At 46.5% G+C, this 19,395-nt stretch overlaps 1 protein-coding gene across 1 annotated transcript in view; it reads right to left on the reverse strand.

Annotated features, from left to right (window-relative positions):
• Positions 1-19,395, reverse strand: part of LOC127658767 (disintegrin and metalloproteinase domain-containing protein 33-like) — a 198,495-nt gene that overhangs the window by 161,684 nt on the left and 17,416 nt on the right. The window contains exon 2 of the mRNA XM_052148266.1: positions 19,269-19,348. Coding sequence (XP_052004226.1) covers positions 19,269-19,348 — 80 coding nt within the window. The remainder of the gene's footprint in view (positions 1-19,268; positions 19,349-19,395) is intronic.

The following is a 19,395-nucleotide window of genomic DNA, read 5'->3' on the forward strand; positions in this document are numbered from 1 at the left end:
ATACCCCCGTGCCTCAGCACCCACGATAGTCGAATATATCGACGTCGAGGGCACGTGAAGACGGGAAGTATAAGGTCTCCTCCATGAACGAGAAAGCTCGTCATGGAGGTCATTAAAGAAGGGAAGGGACTGATGAGGCGTTCCCTTCCCCCGGCCACCAGACAAAAATCTATCTTCCAATTTGGAATGTTTGGGGGTCTCTTGTTGTCGTGGCCAGTCTATGCTAAGCTTGGCCACAGCATGAGTAACCACGTCGAGCAATTCCTCTGTTGGTTTATCAAACACGGAATGCCCGGTGGTGGATAGCTCTATCTCCGCTGAACCAAGTGAGTCGCGGTCTTCCTCATGAACTGAAGAGGCGCAGTGGCGCGCTTCAAGATCACGGGAAGGAACGACTGGATCTGAGGAGAGAGCGAGCGAAAGGGAAAAACCCGTCTCTCGCTCCTCCGCCAGATCCATGCGAGAGCCCCACGAATGAAGTGTGGGCGCTGACTCCCGGAAGTGAGCGAGGCGAGCGCGAAGCATTCTGCCCGAAAGCAGATCACAATGCTCGCACCTGCCCTGCCCCAACGCGAGAGCAGCATGCTCTTCCCCCAAACAAATGAAACAAAATTGATGCGTATCATTTGCCTTGATTCTCAGTCATTTTTTTTGTTTTTTTTTAAATGACCGATATATATATATATATTTTCTTTTCTTTTCAGAGGAAACAGAAAGGAGAAAAGGTATCAACTGCACACTGCCTAACGGAATCTAACTCCTAACAGAGGAAAGAAAGTTTGACAGATTGTGAAAGCACACATCACAGAATGGCTCTGAAGACGAAATGTGTGATGATGCACCGGTGACACATCTATTTATAGCCACTGCGCCAGGTGCGTCCAATGATTACATCGGCAGAGGCTATAAATTCCAGTCAATGTTCATTGACGTGTTGCATACATATTCACAGCTGGTCACTCTGAGACGTGTTTCCCGTAGCGCTTAGCAAAAGCACAGCATCAAAGTGAAGCTTTTTGTAAAGGGAACAACATTTCACCTGTTAAGGATCTAAACGTCACAGATTACAATATAGAATATAAACTTCAAAGTTGCATGGTTTGCAGTGTTGCAGGAAAGTTGAGTTGATTTTAACATTTTGAATTGATTATTATTCAGTATTTGTTAAAAAATAAAAAAGAAGCTCAGAACATGACATCATCTCTGTCATGGTTTGTTGAGGAAGGACCCAAACGCAGAAGGTAAGTGTAGGGCTTTTATTAAAAAGAACAAAAAACAACTAAAACTAAATCAAGACAACTCACCAGCAGTACATTCAAGAAAGTAAAAAACAATCTGGCTGGGACATGAGGGAAGAAGGCACAATATATACACATGAGAAGCAAGTGAAACTAATTAACATTAACAAGGACTAACAAGGACTAAACAAGGAAGAGTGATGAGGGAACGAGCAGATGGCAAGGTAAACACAATGAAAAGACAATAGAGCACAAGGCAATGAAGCCATCATTAGCCATGTTCTCAAACAAAAGACAAGAACAGACACGAGCGCATGGCAAGAAAACCAAAACCGAATATGAAGCCATGCGCTCACAAAGACATGAGTGTCTGGATCCCCAGACCGAAGAGTCAGGATCCAGACACCATGCTCTAAACATGGAGCACAGACTAGATAGAAGAGCACATGGCAAAGAAAACAACTAAAGCCATGTGTTCACACAGACTCACAGAACAAAAGTGTCAGGATCCTGTCACCACAATAAACATGACTGACAAAGGTGAAAGGATCCTGACATTACCCCACCTCAAAAAGGATGCCACTTGGTGTCCCAAGGGGAACAAGCACAAAACCCCAACACAGACACAAATACAAACTAAGACAGGCTGAAAACACAGACAAAGGTGAGGGAGACAATAAAGCAATAGAGGTAACAATGAAGTTAGGGTTGGAGTCTAGAGGCCTCAGACAAGGATCAAGTTAGGGGTTAGGTGCAGAGGTCTGGGAAGAGGATCAAGGTAGAGGGTGGGGTCCAGAGGCCTGGGATATGGCACCAAGTAGGGAGTGGAAATCCAGGGCATTATGAGCTGAGGACCCGATAGGCCAGGGTTCCGAAGACTGGGTGGCAGCCACTGGACAGTGGTCAGAAAACTGGGCAGCAACCATTAAGCAGAGGTCAGGCAGGGTGATAACCACTAAGCAAGGCTAAGCTAAGCAGACTGGGTGATCGCAGGGAAAAGGAGGAAGGTGCTAGCCACTTGGGACTGGGCAGACTGGACAGCAGCCATGGGAATCTGGATAGTGGTCGACAGCCTCAGGGAACTGGGTAGACTTGATGACCACAGGGAACTGGACTCACTTTCATGGACCACAGGGAAAAGAACTCATACGTTCGAATGCTGTTCATGGACTTCAGCTCAGCATTCAAAACAATCATTCCTCAGCACCTGATTGGAAAGCTGAACCTTCAGGGCCTGGACACCTCCTTCTGCAACTGGATCCTGGACTTCCTGACTGGGAGACCTCAGTCAGTCCAGATCAGGAACAGCGTCTTCACCACCACCACACTGAGCACTGGGGCCCCCCAGGGCTGTGTGCTCAGTCCACTGCTGTTCACTCTGCTGACTCACGACTGCATAGCATTGCACAGCTTGAACCACATCATCAAGTTCTCTGATGACACGACCGTGGTGGGTCTCATCAGCAAGATTGACGAGTCAGCATACAGAGAGGAGGTACAGCGGCTAACAGACTGGTGTAGAGCCAACAACGTGTCTCTGAAAGTGGACAAAACAAAAGAGATGGTTGTTGACTTCAGGAGAGCACAGAGTAACCACGCTCCGCTGGACATCGACGGCTCCTTTGTGGATATCACCAAGAGCACCAAATTCCTTGGCAGAGAACCTCACCTGGTCCCTCAACACCAGCTCTATTACCAAGAAAGCCCAGCAGCGTATCTACTTTCATCGAAGGCTGAGAAAAGCACATCTCCCACCCCCCATCCTCACTACATTCTATAGAGGGACTTTTGAGAGCATCCTGAGCAACTGGATTACTGCCTAGTTTGGGACTTGCATCTTTTGGACCACAAAGCCCTGCAGAGGATAGTGAGGACAGCTGAGAAGATCATCGGAGTCTCTCAACCCTCCATCACAAACATTTACACCAAACGCTGCTTCCGCAAAGCAACCAGCATTGTGGATGACCCTGTACACCCCTCACACTGTGTAACAGCTTCTTCCCCCAAGCCATTAATACTCAGAGACTGGACTGACACACACACACACACACACACACACACACACACCTGTACACCATCCAACTTTTGCACATGTCCGGGGTTACACTTAATTCATTGTCACTTTGTACCAGGCTGCTACCTCAATAAATACTATGTCCATAGAACCCTATTTCATAGTATTTTATGTTTACATAACATAGCATTTTTAGAAAGTGTCATCTTTTTGCACTACTCAGTTTACAAATGTGTACTGGTCAGCACTGCACTGTCTCTCACTGTCTCTTACTGTTCCTATTGTCCTGTTCCTTTTAGTAATTATTGTACTGTCCTGTACCTTTTGCACACGTTTGCACATGCAGTAGGAATGTTATTTAGTCTGTGAAGTCTCATGTGGTTCTGTGTTTGTCCTTTGTTGTTTTATGTAGCACCATGGTCCTGGAGGAACGTTGTCTCGTTTCGCTGCATACTGTACTAACTGTATATGGTTGAACGACAATAAAAACCACTTGACTTGACTTGACAGGCTCGTCAACGGCCACAGGGAACTGGACAGGCTCGTTAATGGCCACAGGGGACAGGACAGGCTCGTTAATGGCCACAGGGAACAGGACAGGCTCATTAATGGCCACAGGGGACAGGACAGGCTCGTTAATGGCCACAGGGAACAGGACAGGCTCATAAATGGCCACTGGGGACAGGACAGGCTCGTCAGCGTCCTTAGGGAACTGGAGAGACTCGATGACCACAGGGACCTGGACAGGCTGTTTGGAGGCCACTTGGGACTGGACAGACTGGGAAATTACCTCCATGGCCGGGAATGCTGGTAGTGACTGGGAAACGGCCTCCATGGCTGGGAACGCTGACTGGGGAGCAGTCTCCGTGGCTATGAGTGCTGGCAGCGACTGGGGAACAGGAGCCCTTTTACTCCTCTTCCAGAAGATCGGAAGCAATGCTACAGGAATGGCTGCCGCCTCCTGGTGACCAGCTGCAGGGCTCCTCTGCCTCCTGGAAGACAGCTGCCGGCTCCTCCACTTCCTGGCGCTCAGCTGCGGGCACGGTTCAATCAAGGCAGCGCCGTTCTTCCTCCTCTTTAGTTTACTGGTCATTGGAAGACTGGGGACTGGGCTTGAGAAGGGAGGGACGATGGTATGGTCCATCTGGGGAAGTCCCTCCTGGGATGAGAGATCAGAATCCCCCAAAAGGTGATTAACAAAGTCCCAAAGTCCCAAGTGCCCCAGTTTCCCCATCTCCCCCGACTGAGAGGTTGATTGAGGCAGATGTTAAATACCTCCTTCAGATCTGACAGGATCCTGACAATATCATATTGGCCATTTTCATTGCGGGATCCAAAATAATTTTACAAAGAGGGTGGCCATTGAAAACGTTCTGTAAAGCAAAGTGTAATGTTTGGTACAAAACAAATACAGCCCAACACCAGAGTAGCATCATTGCTGCTGTTAACCATGCTGGTAGTAGCATCATGCTCTGGGGCTTTCAGTACAGACAGGAAAGTTTGTTGCCATCTAGGGTAACATGGATGGAGCCAAATAGAGTTAAATCCTTCAGAGAAACTTTTTTCAGTCAGCAGAGATCTGTAATCAGTTTCTAGTAAAATAATGACCCAAAGCACACAGCAAAACTAGGAAGAAATGGGTAAAATTAAAGGCTAGTATTCTTGAATTTGCAAATTTGGCAAACATGTATATAATGTACTCACCATGAATGTGTCAAATGTTAAGTGCTTGAATAAATATTAAGTGCATGATCATTTTAAGATGTTAACTAAACATGCAAACACATCATATATATTAAACTTAACTTCTTAAATTATTGAAATTGGATTATGTTGGTTTAAACAGTATAGATATATGACTGTAGTACCTGAAATTAATGGAAGACTTTTGTGTCAAGACTTAACTTAGACAATGCCAGACAGATACCCCCCAATAAAGTCTTAAGACTGATCTTAAGCAAAAACTATATGAAAAACTAAGAGTGTGATATATTAAATCAGACATTACAGCAAACAAGTTAGAAAGCCAGAGACACTTAATGAGACAAGAGAATGGTTTATTTCTTTATATATGTAGCTAACATTTTCCTTTCTTACACTCAGTATTCTGGCAGGCGGCCTGCTCCCCTTCCCCCATCCTTAGGGAAGATCGTCTGTGTGTATGTCTTTGTGTCAGCGGATAAAACTGCATCTGCCTGACAGCCCTGTGACTCATTACATCATCACCAGAACAGCCAGAATCAGATGTCCAGAATCTTATGACCTGTAAGAGTGTGCACTAAGAAGGTCCATAATATGTGGAGAAAGATACCAGTTAGCATTTCCATTCATCTCAATTGCAGCTGCTCGGTTTGCAATTTAAAATCTGCTGGGGTTTTATTCAAACAGCAGAAATGTTTTATCCAATGACCTGAGCTGTAAATGCCATTTAACTAATCACTTTGGAACCACAAGAAAGTAACGTCGAGACAACTCTGATTGGTCGATGGCACCACAGAATAACGCACAGTCTCAAACTTTTCACTAGCAACTAACCGAGTTGTGACATCAAAGACAGCAGACGGGGAAAACATTTCCATTTCACCACAAAAAATGGGTGCTGGCATAAAAATCTCTTATTTGTAATAAAATATTAGCAATACATTGTATATGTTGCATGCAAAAAAATACATCAGAAAACACAACTACTTTTGAATGGCCATCAAAGGAGAAAGATGATTTCTGGCATCTACCATCTAAACGTGTCATGTTAACCAGTGACCCCTTGCTTAGAGCAAGTCTGTTTGTGTCTGTTTGTAATTCATGTCCAAGTAAATTGACTGATCTTGCCATTTCCATGAAATATGGTAAAGTAATTGGATATTCCTCTCTTTATCTGGATACAGATGGTGAAATATTCACAGGCTTGACCTAAATGTCAATAAGCTGCCATCCCATCAATAGTCAGGACCAGTGCAAAAGGCATGACATGCACCAACAACAGCTGATAGATTCAGACAGATTTGCCTCAATATCATAATTTTCACACCGATGTGGTGTTCATGTTCACTTCCGACTAACACCAGTATTACCAATGGTTGGATGCTAAGTGATACTATGGGGTAATTTCGGTTAAGCAATAGCCTACACAATAACGCAAGGCAGCTTGATTTCAAACTTTGAACTTTATTTTTTATTTATTTTAACAAAAACTTAAAATAATTAAGTGCAATTAAAATGTGTGTTGTTCAACTTTTTGAAAGATGACGTTTCAACAGTTGTGATGGGCAACATCTCTTTGCCAACAAACCTAGTCATCTGTGCATTCTCTCCATCATGTGCTACCGGGCGGGCATTTAATTGTCTGGGCAAATAAATCACTTATTGTGGGTTGTTGCGGGTTTAATGTTTGTGTTTTATTACCTTTCATCCCAGGACCAGTTTAGCTGCTTCGTAAGAGTAATGACTTTGAATGTGTGTGAAAAAATTTGTTTTGTTCCCTCCTAGGGCTGGACCATATGCAAGAAATATGTTCACAATACTTTTATTAAAATATATAAATATATCACAATAAACAATTATATCATCTAACAAGATCGGTGAATTTTCTTGCTTTAGTGATTTTGCATTGAAAATGAATAATTAATTTATTTAAAAAAATGAAAAACTTAAATCAAATTCATTTCTAAATTCAAATTGCACTCCAAACGAAACAAAAAAGCAATTCAAATAATGAAGTGATCGAAAAAATTATATATAAGTAACCACCTTTCCATTTACCATCAGGCAAGTATCCATTTAAACATGCAAGCGGAAAATTAAGACATAAAAACAATTATAAATGTAAAAATAATTATATAAATATAAATCATAATTTGAGGTGAATGTGTTTTTGTATTATTCTTTGATTTAATCACAGATGTTTAGGCTATATATAAAGTGATCATACACAGTTGCGCTCACAACAAACTGCTCTGAGGAAATAAAGCAAACTGAACTCAGAGCACCTCCTGAGCTGAGATGGTATGAGGTCATTTGCAGCATTCTCATAGACGATACTGTAAACAGATCAATGGAAAGGAGGAGGTGAGAACCGGCTTGACAATATAAATAATAGTTGAATTGGTAAACTTAAAACAAGGACACAAACACACATGACGGACATGTCCGTAAACTATCTCTTTCTCCTGCACGATCCTCTGCAGTCGACCTTTATCCCTCTCGGAGGCTTAATTAGCCTAATACCCCGCCCTCCGCCCTGCCACATTCCTCCCTCGGTCTCTCAGGCTGGGGAGCCCCCGGCCTGACATACCCCCAGTCCTTTCCTGGGGGAGGGCGTGCTTTAAGCCTAGTCTGCCGGCAGGTCATCCCCATCTACCTGGATGAGGGAGGCGACAAGGAAAGGGAAACAGAAATAATTAAAATGGGGGGTACTTCCTGTAACAGTGTAGTACCCCCCAAAAAACACTAAAATTTAAACGAGAGGGAAAAGGCCAACGCAGAGCGGCAGTGAGAGAGAGAGAGGAGAGAGAGATGAAAAAAAAAAATCTTACTCGCCAGTTTTCCGATATGACGCAGCTTGTTCCTCGGCCACTCCTCCACCCTCTATCGGACAACAGCCACGCCTCTTCAGGCAGATCAGAGGCAGACCTCCAGCCCCTGGTGGACGGAACGCCCCGCCGCATTCTCGGGGAACAGAAGGGATCTCCTCCGCCCCTGACAGCGGTTCTCCTGCTCCAGGCGGTCGGCAGCGAGCCCCTCCCCGCTCGCGGTCGGCGGTCTCAAACCCCGCCGCGTTTCAGTGGCCTGTAGGCGACTCCTGCGCCCTTGGCAGCGGCTCTGACCACTCCAGGCGGTCGGCTAGGAGCCCCTTCTCCCCTCGTGGCTGCTCTGTTGGGGTGGACGGTAGTGGCGAGAACTCTACGGCGTATCCCTCCTCCTTCCCGGATTTCGGCACCAGTGTAAACGGATCAATGGAAAGGAGGAGGCGAGAACCAGCTTGACAATATAAATAATAGTTGAATTGGTCAACTTAAAACAAGGACACAAACACACCACGACGGACATGTCCGTAAACTATCTCTCTCTCCCGCATGATCCTCTGCAGTCGACCTTTATCCCTCTCGGAGGCTTAATTAGCCTAATACGGGACCGGGTGTGTAGGATCACGACCCGGCCCCGCCCTCCGCCCTGCCACAGATACTATTCTTGCAAATACATTTCAGAAGACTGACACAAAGAAAGAGTGAGAACCCTTTACATATGTGTGTTCCACGAGACTGCATACCTCCAAACAAACAGCACGTCAGGTATGCGCATAGTCTTCTTTTCTGTCATCTGTTCTTAAAAATATAATAAAGTGTGTTTCTTCAAGCGCGTGACTGTGTATCTGACAGCATTTCTTGTGTCATTCCGAATCCGAGATGTCTTAGTTACCCACCAATGCACATTATATACATTGCCTGTGTTACAGAATAAAAAAGTGTAACAACACTATAGTGGGTCAACCGCTATAGAAAACTAAAAGAGAAAGTGAGGTCTGTGACTTTCAACCAGTCAACGGTAATGGACTCCTGTTGGCAGATGCACTTCTCCGCAGTTCAGACAGTTTTTATAAAGGGGTTCCTGGAGGTTAGCTTATAATGCAATATTTTGCATTAAAAGTTTTTTGCACAAAAAAATATATTCAAACTCTGTATTTGTAAAACATGACAATTTTCCATCCTCATTCTGACACTCAGTTTTAGGCTGCTTCTCCTTTAAAACTTGAAGATAAGCACCCACTTTTCTGATTAGCTACCCTCATTTCATTGGAAAAATAGTATCCACGCCCCCACCATGAACATTAGTATATTACTACTACACAGTAATATATTTAATTTCACACTGCTTTCTTCACACATAATACAATTATTCAACTCAAACAAATTTGTAACAATATTCTTTATCCGTTAATGTATTGATTTTATAAGCAGCAGTGTAATTATGATATGCTTGGTGTTGGTGTCCTAATCAGATTTTACTTGAATAGAGGTAGTGATAGAGGTCTGCATGGTCCTTAAAATTAAACCCAAACCCGACCCTACCCAGCCCTGACGATTCTGTCAGATTTTAAGCCTGAACCCGAAATCGCTCACTGTCTTTATAATTTGTTCTCCTTGCAAGTACTGTAGAAATTGGCTGTACATATGTTAGCATCGTAGGCAACACACAGAATGCAGATGTCTTGACATGCATTTTTGAATCTTGATGTTCTTTTTAACTTGGCACAGTGTCTAAAAATGTGCCAGTCCTGTGCAAGACGCTGAAGAAACATCTATATGCAATGCAACAGTCAAAGATATTCGTCTAGTATGTGTTTACACAATGGTAAAACAGAGCAGATGCACACAAAAACACGTTCGGTGTGAACAGCCCCTAACTCATCCATTCGTGCGTGTCTGTGAGTGAGAGTGTTTGTGCGAAACAAGTTCAGTAGGTCTGTTTATTTTTTTCATTAATTGAAAACCCGAACCAACCCTAACCCGAAGTCCTACTGGAAAAACTGACCCCAACCCAGCCCGAAACCCAATGGGCTCTTGGGTCCTGTCAGGCCTCTTGGGTTGCAGACCTCTATTTAACGATACAAGATGGCTTACTCTTTGTTACAAACACACTGATGAATAAAAGATTAGAAATAAATGGTTTACTTACCGGCATTACTACAGGGTGCAATACATTATTAATAAATTAATTACATTTATTCCTAATGCTGAAATCCCTCTGAGCAGTTTCTCCACATCCAGGCATACAGCAACGTTTGACACTCGTCATCCTCACCTCGCAGCAGTAACTTGAGCCATTATCTCCTTAACAGTACACCCACGATGATGATGCATGTTGTGGGCCGCGTACATGTAAATGTGAAATGCCTCATGACATCACAAACACACAGATTTCAAAATGAGATGTTTCAGCAGGGCGGAAACTATTGAAGGGTGAGGGTCAAAATCCCTTGTCTCTTCAGATATATCAATACATATATATATATATATATATATATCCTTTTATATCAATATCTATCTGTATTCTGTTGCTTAACTTCTTTAATAAAGTGATGAATTATCTATATGCATGATCACATAATCAATTCTATTTTCTTATGCATAACTGAAATATACTTTGAATCATATGTGTGTTGAATGCTAACTAGTCTCTTTTAGGAACATTCCAGAGACTTTCTCTCTGTCCTGCACGTAGGCTGAAGGTCTTTTGGGGATAAGCTTATCTGTGAGGCTCCAGTCTCTTCGGGGGCAGGGAGAATGCGTAAAAACATAGGTTCCAGATGTATTCTGTGTTTGATTGTTACCTTTCCATGACTAATCATATGGTTTAAAGTCCTATGTAATAATACCTGAATAGTAGAAGTGTGATTTTCTCTTATTATTTCTTTAGGGAAGAAATGTATGTTATTTCTACCCCTCTCCTCTGCCCGAGGAGTGAATATTTTATCTCTCTGTTTTGGTTTAAATGGCCTGATAACGTGGTGCTCTGGCTCTCTTGTGCCCAGAGAAGAACTGTCGATTCGTCAGTGTTTTGTGTGTGCGTTTGACTTTCTACCCAGGTTTTGAACCCAGGGATGCACACCAGGCCGACTCGAAGACGCCCGCGACCATCTGCGAGGTCACTTCAGATGTAAATCTCGGGCTTGGACGACAAGTGCGCTGATTAATGTTGATAGGCCGCATAGCTGTCTATATGTTGTGACTTTATGGTCTTTTAGCCAATCAGGAGTAAAATAATGGAATGTACGTCCTTGCAAATGGTATAATTGATGTAAGATTTTGTGTAAGGTACGAGTTGGCTTTCGATCTCCTCGTGAGACTTTGCCGCTGGCTCTACCAATTTCACTGCAGACTATACTTCAGTAAATTTTTGATTCTGTAATTGAACTTCTCGACTCCTGGTCTTCTTTCTCCATATCTGGTCCGGGTCACAACTGTTATACCCCTAACACTATAAATGCTCTTTTTAGACTAGGGAGGAAGTTTTGAGTTCTGAAAATTACAGTATGTTTTTATAGTACAGTTACCTCTTATATGTCTAAATATAGAGAAAATTTGATTCTCCATTTCATGACCCCTTTAAGTAAACTTTCTTCATTGGCTTGCTGAACTACAACATTATATCTATGTAGCAAAGGTTCAGAAAGTGGGAACCGGTTTCCACAGTTCACATGAGTCTGTTTTATTCACAAATAACCAGCAATCGCTGTACAGCTTCACTCAAAACATAAGACGGCTTTTCAGCGTCACTCAAATAAACAGTCTGCTTTTCAGCTTCACACAACACAAGACTCTCTCTCAGGGGTCAGACAAGAAGAAATTAGTCACAATTCATCTCAGGTGGATGTCCTTACTGCTTTTTCTCTCCCAAGATGACCATGCCCTCACCTCCACAATCTAGTTTAATAATTTAAATTGATTAAGATGTTGCAAACATTAAACATTTAACCACTTGAAAAGAGCTCTCAGAAAGGCTATCGACAGTCTGTTAGTTAATGTATTCCATTGAGTGCATGTATATTATTTGGTGCAAAAGGTTTTGAAAGACCCTAATGATAATTGCAGAGTCTATCAATTGGAATGCTTCTGAAGCATTCAGCCCTCAAAGAATACAAGCACAACATAATTTGAACCAAGTTAATCCTATAAAAGATTTTATTAAAGTTTTCCAGAAAGTGACTGCAACAGACAACATCAGAAAGATACACAATGAGCTCTAAAGAGCCAGACAATCCCTCACATGTCCTCTACCTGAATACTTATCAGTGAAATAGATGGAGAAATGGGTAGAACAATACTCTAATGGTGCGTTCCATTTATACTTGGAAGTCGGAAATTCTGAGTTCCCAGTAGGAACTTTTAACTGGAAAGCCCCCTCAAGTCGTAGTTCTGACTCGGAAACTCAGAGGAACCGCAACTGCAACGCGGAGCGGCAGTGAAAGAGAGAGAGGTAAGAGAGATAAAAAAAAAACACTTATTCGCCAGTTCTCCGATACGCCGTAGCTTGTTCCTCGGCCACTCCTCCACCCTCTAACGGATGACAGCCGCGCCTCTCTGGGCGGATCGGAGGCAGACCTCCAGCCCCTGGCGGACGGAACGCCCCGCCACATTCTCGGGGAACAGAAGGGGTCTCCCCCCGCCCCTGGCAGCGGTTCTCCCGCTCCAGGCGGTCTGCCGCGAGCCCCTTCTCCCCTCGCGGTCGGCCTTCCCGGGTTTCGGCACAAGTGTAAAGTATTCAATGGAAAGGAGGAGGCGAGAACTGGCTTGTCAATATAAATAATATTTTTAATATAAAACTTAAACAGACACAAACACACACGACGGACATGTCCGTAAACTATCTCTCTCTCTCCCGCACAATCCTCCGCAGTCGACCTTTATCCCTCTCGGAGGCTTGATGACCCTGATAAGGCACCGGGTGTGTATGATCACGTCCCTGCCCCACCCTCTGCCCCACCACATACCGCTTATTTTGTTTATTTTGCTCATATCAGTTTTTATCGACTGGTATTGCTAACAATGGCTACTTCCCCCACCCCGTCCATCTTGGATTTCCGACTTGTGCACTGGAACGCGGTCAACTTGGGTGTGGCGTCATTCCCAGCTCCGACATCTGAGGTAAATGGAACACACCATATGCTACACCAGCTTTGATAGCACTAAAGGTCAATTAAAGGAAACCTGGACACAAAACCAACACTTGAAGAACTTCTTAGGACCATCAGCAATTTGGCTTAAGACACAGCTCCAGGCAGCAACAATTTTCAATCAAACTTGATCAAGCACTACAAGACTTAAATTCTCAGCCACCTCCATGAAGTCAGTGTTGAATGGTAGGTAATGTGCCAAAGTGTTTGAGAGACACCAGAGCAATCAACATGGCTTGCCTGAGTCCCGATTCTCTGTGCAGCATCTATGTTAAAAAGATATAATGCGAACACAATCTCTTTTTGCCAACCAAATTAATGCTGAAACCCGACAACACTGTCATTATTGACTTAAAAAGAAGGGACCTCTTTTAGATCCTTCATTAGAAGTTTCCCAAAGCTGCACAGAAGAATCAGGGTACTCTATGACAAGATGCGTTTTAATGGCTTGTTACAATCTCTGAAAGTTATAGCAAATACAGTGACCAAATGCAAGGGTAGGTCGTGGCTCCAGCTGTTCTGCATAATAGAAAAACTACAGACAAGGACAGTTGCTGTGAAAGCTTTCATGACTCAGAGAACAAGAACAAAATTCCCTAAAGTGCTTTTCAGGGAGCTGCTTTGTGGCAATGATGCTGCCACTGCCACTGGGAACAAAAGGGAAGAATCCTCCTCCTAATGAACCAATTAAGTGGCTTGTAAAAGAGCAGCTTGAAAATAAATGCATTTTTATCCCAAGTGATCAGTATGCTGACCATCATTTAACATATCTGGGGTTAACTAACATTAAAAAACTTACCAAGATACTTAAGTCAACAAACAAAGGCTGCCTACACTCTAGCTAACCTTTTCACATGTTTGGAAAAGTAACAACTCACTGTTAAGACCAAGATAGCAGTGTACAATGTGTCTTTAATACACTATCTAACTACAAGTCACCCTAGTGCTGTAACCCGCACACACAAACACAAGACGAGACAGTCACAATGTCGGAGAAAACTGCTTTATTCCAACAAAGCAGGCAACAGTACAAAAACAGGGCAAATCCAGTGAAGAATGGTCAGGGTGAGCGTTAAATCGAAGCCGGGGAATCAAGATAGGGTAAAGGGGCAAATCCAGGAGAGAGTGGTCAACGAGAGCGTAGGGGGTCAAAGCCGGGGTAATCAGAATAAGAATAACAAGTGGGAGCAAAAGACAGGGGGACAAGGGGAGCTGGCAAGCTAAGAGGTGAACGAGAGGAGGTCAAAACTAGACGAGACTAGTGGGGGCAAAGACACGGGAAACTAAATACAATAACCAACAACCGTGAGATGAAAGGGTAGTGATATATATAGGGGCAAGTGCAGGTGTAAACCATGACAGGTGATGAGATGAGTGCAGGTGAAACTAATGTGCAGGAGTGCAGATGACGCGAGTGCAAGTGGTCATAATGTTCTGGGGGATTGGAAACGCGTGAGAAACTCGAGGAAGGGAGATTGCCTACGAGCATGTGAGCGAGTAGGAGCAAAGTGGGCGTGAGGGCTCGAGCGAGCAAAAAGAGTGTGCGAGCTTGAGGGGGCGGAACGAGCGTGGGAGTTCGAGGGGGTGGAACGAGTGTGGAAGCTCGAGGGGGCGGAGCGAGGGAGCGGGGTTCGTGACAGTACTCCCCTCTCTAAAACGGACGGCTCCTGACGGCCGCGCTCGGTTGCGAGGAAGTGGTGCTGGACAAACCCAACAAACAAAAAACCCTGAACAGACAACCCACAAAACACACAAACAAAATTGAGGGCAGTCCAAGGGGCACAGAGGGAAATGAGACAGTCCATGGTGTCAATGGGCAGTATCAAGGCAAGGTCTGGGGGAACATAGCGGACAGGCGGTGGTCGGGAGATCTAGGGGCAGCCGTAGGGCAGAGACAGGGTCAGGGGGTCTGGAAGGCGACTGGAGGACAGGGACTGGGTCCAGGGGTCTGGAAGGTGACCACCAGACAGGAATAGGGTCCGGAGGACAGGGAAGAGGCCACAGGACAGGGAGAGGGTCAGGAAGTCTGGGCTGAGCCGTGAAAGGCGGTGCCGTCAGAGGCGGCACTGTAGGCGGCTCTGGAGGTGGGGTTCTGGAAGGCTCTGGAGGTGGAGCCGAAGGAGGCTTTAGGGGCGAAGGCCTGAAAGGCTCTGGAGGTGGAGCCGATGGAGGCTTTAGGGGGGAAGGCCTGGAAGGCTCAGGAGGTGGAGCCAATGGAGGTGGCGCCGTGGGAGGTCCCCGAGGCGACGACCTGGCAGGCTCTGTAGTCTCGGGGGGTAGAGCCGTAGGAGGCCCGAGAGGCGGAGCCATAGAAAGCTCTGGAGTCTTTGGGAGCAGAGCCGTGAGGGGCTCGGGAGGTGGAGCCATGGGAGGCTCGGGAGGCGGAGCCGTAGGAGGCTCGGGAGGCGGAGCCGTAGGAGGCTCGAGAGGCGGAGCCCTAGGAAGCTCTGGAGTCTCTGGGAGTAGAGCCGTGAGAGGCTCGGGGAAAAAGGTCGTGGAAGACTCGAGAGGCTCTAGAGGTGGGGCCCTGGAAGACTCGAGAGACGAAGCCCTGAGAGGCTTGGAAGGGGGTGGAGCCCTGAAAGACTCGAGAGGAGAAGCCCTGAGAGGCTTGAGGGGAGGAGGAGCCCTGAGAGACTCGAGAGGGGAAGCCCTGAGAGGCTTGAGAGGGGGAGGAGCCCTGAGAGACTCGAGAGGCGAAGCCGTGAGAGGCTTGAGGGGTGGAGCCATGAAAGACTCGAGGGACGGAGCCCTGAGAGGCTCGAGGGGAGGAGGAGCCCTGAGAGACTCGAGAGGCGAAGCCGTGGGAGGCTTAAGGGGTGGAGCCATGAAAGACTCGAGGGATGGAGCCCTAAGAGGCTCGAGGGGTGGAGCCATGAAAGACTCGAGGGACGGAGCCCTGAGAGGCTCGAGGGGAGGAGGAGCCCTGAAAGACTCGAGAGGGGAAGCCCTGAGAGGCTTGAGGGGGGGAGGAGCCCTGAGAGACTCGAGAGGAGAAGCCCTGAGAGGCTTGGGAGGGGGAGCCCTGAAAGACTCGAGAGGAGAAGCCCTGAGAGGCTTGGGAGGGGGAGCCCTGAAAGACTCGAGAGGAGAAGCCCTGAGAGGCTCGAGAGGAGGAGCCCTGGGAGGCTTGGGAGGAGGAGCCTTGGAAGGCTCGAGAGGAGGAGCCCTGGGAGGCTTGGGAGGAGGAGCCTTGGAAGGCTCGAGAAGAGGAGCCCTGGGAGGCTTGGGAGGAGGAGCCTTGAAAGACTCGGGAGGAGAAGCCCTGAGAGGCAGCTCTGGGAGGCTCGAGAGACTTGAAAGGCAGAACCCTGGGGGGCTTGGGAGGTAGAGCTCTTGGAGGCTCGAGAGGAAGAGCCCTGGGAGGCTTGAGAGGAGCCCTGGGAGGCTTGGGAGGAGGAGCCTTGGGAGACTCGAGAGGCGGAGGCCGCGAGGGCTCTGAGGGGCGAGCAGAGGCTGGTAGAGCCGTGGAAGACTCTGAGAGCGGAGCAGAGGCTGGCAGAGCCGTGGAAGACTCTGGGGCGGAGCAGAACCCGGCAGAGCCGTGGAAGACTCTGGGGGTGGAGCAGAACCCGGCAGAGCCGTGGAAGACTCTGGGGGCGGAGCAGAACCCGGCAGAGCCGTGGAAGACTCTGGGGGCGGAGCAGAACCCGGCAGAGCCGTGGAAGACTCTGGGGGCGGAGCAGAGGTCAGTAGAGCTGTGGAAGACTCTGAGGGAACCTCTGCGGTCTTGAGCACAAGACGAGACTGGGGAGAAGGGGCCCTCTTCCTTCTCTTGCGTCCTCGGCCAACAGGGGACGTGGCCATGGGGACGGTCGAGGCTACAGGCGCTGGCTCGCCGACCGTGGCGGGCATGGGCGCTGGCTCGTTGGCCGTGGCGGGCATGGGCGCTGGCTCGTTGGCCGTGGCGGGCATGGGCGCTGACTCTCTGGCCGTGGCAGGCATGGGCGTTGACTCGCTGGCCATGCCAGACTTCAGGACTAGGGCCGTGACAGGCTTCGGGACTAGGGCCGTGTAAGGCTTCGGGGCTAGGGCCGTGTAAGGCTTCGGGGCTAGGGCCGTGTCAGGCTTCGGGGCTAGGGCCGTGTCAGGCTTCGGGACAAGGGCCGCGACAGGCTTCGGGACTAGGGCCGTGACAGGCTTCGGGACTAGGGCCGTGTAAGGCTTCAAGACGGGGGCCGTGGTAGGCTTCAAGACGGGGGCCGTGGTAGGCTTCAAGACAGGGGCCGTGGTATGGAACGCTGGTTCAGTTTCTGCCTCCCCCACAGTAAACGAGGAACCAGCGTACAGTAGGGCGAGGTCAATAAACTGAGCCAGGTTGAGAGAGCAGCGACCACCAGGCATGAATGAAGAGGCTGGCTCATTCAGTCCAAATTGAAAAATGTCTTTCAGAGCCACCTCATCAAAATTCACCTGGTACGCCAGGGCACAAAAATCCATAATATAAGCCTCCAAGGGTTGGCTCCCTGGCGCAAACCCAAGAGTTGGGCCGCTGGCTCCATAATGTCAAGGACGGGGTTATGAGTTACATAACCACTGCCTTGCACGGAAAAATCCTTGGTTCAGCGTCCGATGAGCCATAAAACCTCTCCGGGGATGGAGAGCATCACGGCCTCAGCGGATGCGTGGAAAGCATCAACGGGCTCAGGGGCAGACACAGGTGAAACAGGGTGAAAAATTTCAGACATAGAACATACCTGCTGCCCCTGGGCATGAGCGCTTGGTCAAGTTTCCACACCGTAGCTCCTCGCACTGAATGTGACATGTTCCTCCGCTCTAGTGAGCTGCGCGAATCCTCAGCGCGACGCATTGTGACTGTCTTCGGTGAGGTTGGTTATTTTGTAACCCGCACACACAAACACAAGACGAGACAGTCACAATGTCGGAGAAAACTGCTTTATTCCAACAAAGCAGGCAACAGTACAAAAACAGGGCAAATCCAGTGAAGAATGGTCAGGGTGAGCGTTAAATCGAAGCCGGGGAATCAAGATAGGGTAAAGGGGCAAATCCAGGAGAGAGTGGTCAACGAGAGCGTAGGGGGTCAAAGCCAGGGTAATCAGAATAAGAATAACAAGTGGGAGCAAAAGACAGGGGGACAAGGGGAGCTGGCAAGCTAAGAGGTGAACGAGAGGAGGTCAAAACTAGACGAGACTAGCGGGGGCAAAGACACGGGAAACTAAATACAATAACCAACAACCGTGAGACGAAAGGGTAGTGATATATATAGGGGCAAGTGCAGGTGTAAACCATGACAGGTGATGAGACGAGTGCAGGTGAAACTAATGTGCAGGAGTGCAGATGACGCGAGTGCAGGTGGTCATAATGTTCTAGGGGATTGGAAACGCGTGAGAAACTCGAGGAAGGGAGATTGCCTCGAGCGAGCAAAAAGAGCGTGCGAGCTCGAGGGGGCGGAACGAGCGTGGGAGCTCGAGGGGGCGGAACGAGCGTGGAAGCTCGAGGGGGCGGAGCGAGGGAGCGGGGTTCGTGATGTGGAAAACACGTCATAAAAATGGAATTAACTATAAAATGCGGAATGTCACAGAATTTGACATATTTGAGATTAAATGAATGTATGAATACACAATTAATCAAATACAAATTTTAAGATGTTATTTTATTAATAAATTACAACAGGGTATGATTTAATTAAACAAATATACATGTGCTGCATGCTCCAAAGTGAATGTGTGAAGCCGGCTGCTCATACACTAAAACATATCAACATACTTTGCGGCTGTATAAAAAGCAGTAATAATTGCTTTCATTAGGTTAAAGTTGTATGAATTAATATGATTAGGCAGCCTTTTGATTTTAAAATGTAATTAAACTTTAAAACACAAAATTCATAAAAACTTAAAATGGAAAACATGAATTTGGGAAAAAAATACAACAGAATTTGGAAAAAAAATTAAACGATGCTTTAAGCGAGTATTTACAATAACTTTCTAAGTCGGTTGTCATTTTTTTTATTTCTATGCAAATTAAGCTCTTTACAGATTGTGCCTCACTAACAAAATAAGTGACATAAATTATAATTGATTGCCAGCCGCAATTAAAGTTGTGCTAAAATGGCCTGTGGAAAGCAGGAAATAAACCAAATTTGATATAAATATATATATTTTAGGACATTTTCTTGAAATCATGGCAGTAGTAATTCATTAAATGATGATCGTTGAAAGATGATCATGAAAAGCGTGATCGTTGCATATATTCCGTGCAGTTGAGCGCACTTTCTATATTTTATACAATCAATTCAGGTGGATCAAAGTAAAGCTGTCCGAGCAGGGTATATCATTCCCCCTTTTAATGTTCAAAATGTTTTGTATTATTTTTACTACAGTCTTACCTTAAATGCTGTTTCAGTCTCTTGCTGTGTACTGTCATGAGAGATCCAGTGTGCTGTCACTCTCTGCCCCCTGTATTCCACTGTAAAGACAGAGACATAATGAAATGACAGTTTACTGACATTTCAG

The sequence above is a fragment of the Xyrauchen texanus genome, chromosome 2 (genome assembly GCF_025860055.1).
Source record: "Xyrauchen texanus isolate HMW12.3.18 chromosome 2, RBS_HiC_50CHRs, whole genome shotgun sequence".
NCBI lineage: Eukaryota > Metazoa > Chordata > Actinopteri > Cypriniformes > Catostomidae > Xyrauchen > Xyrauchen texanus.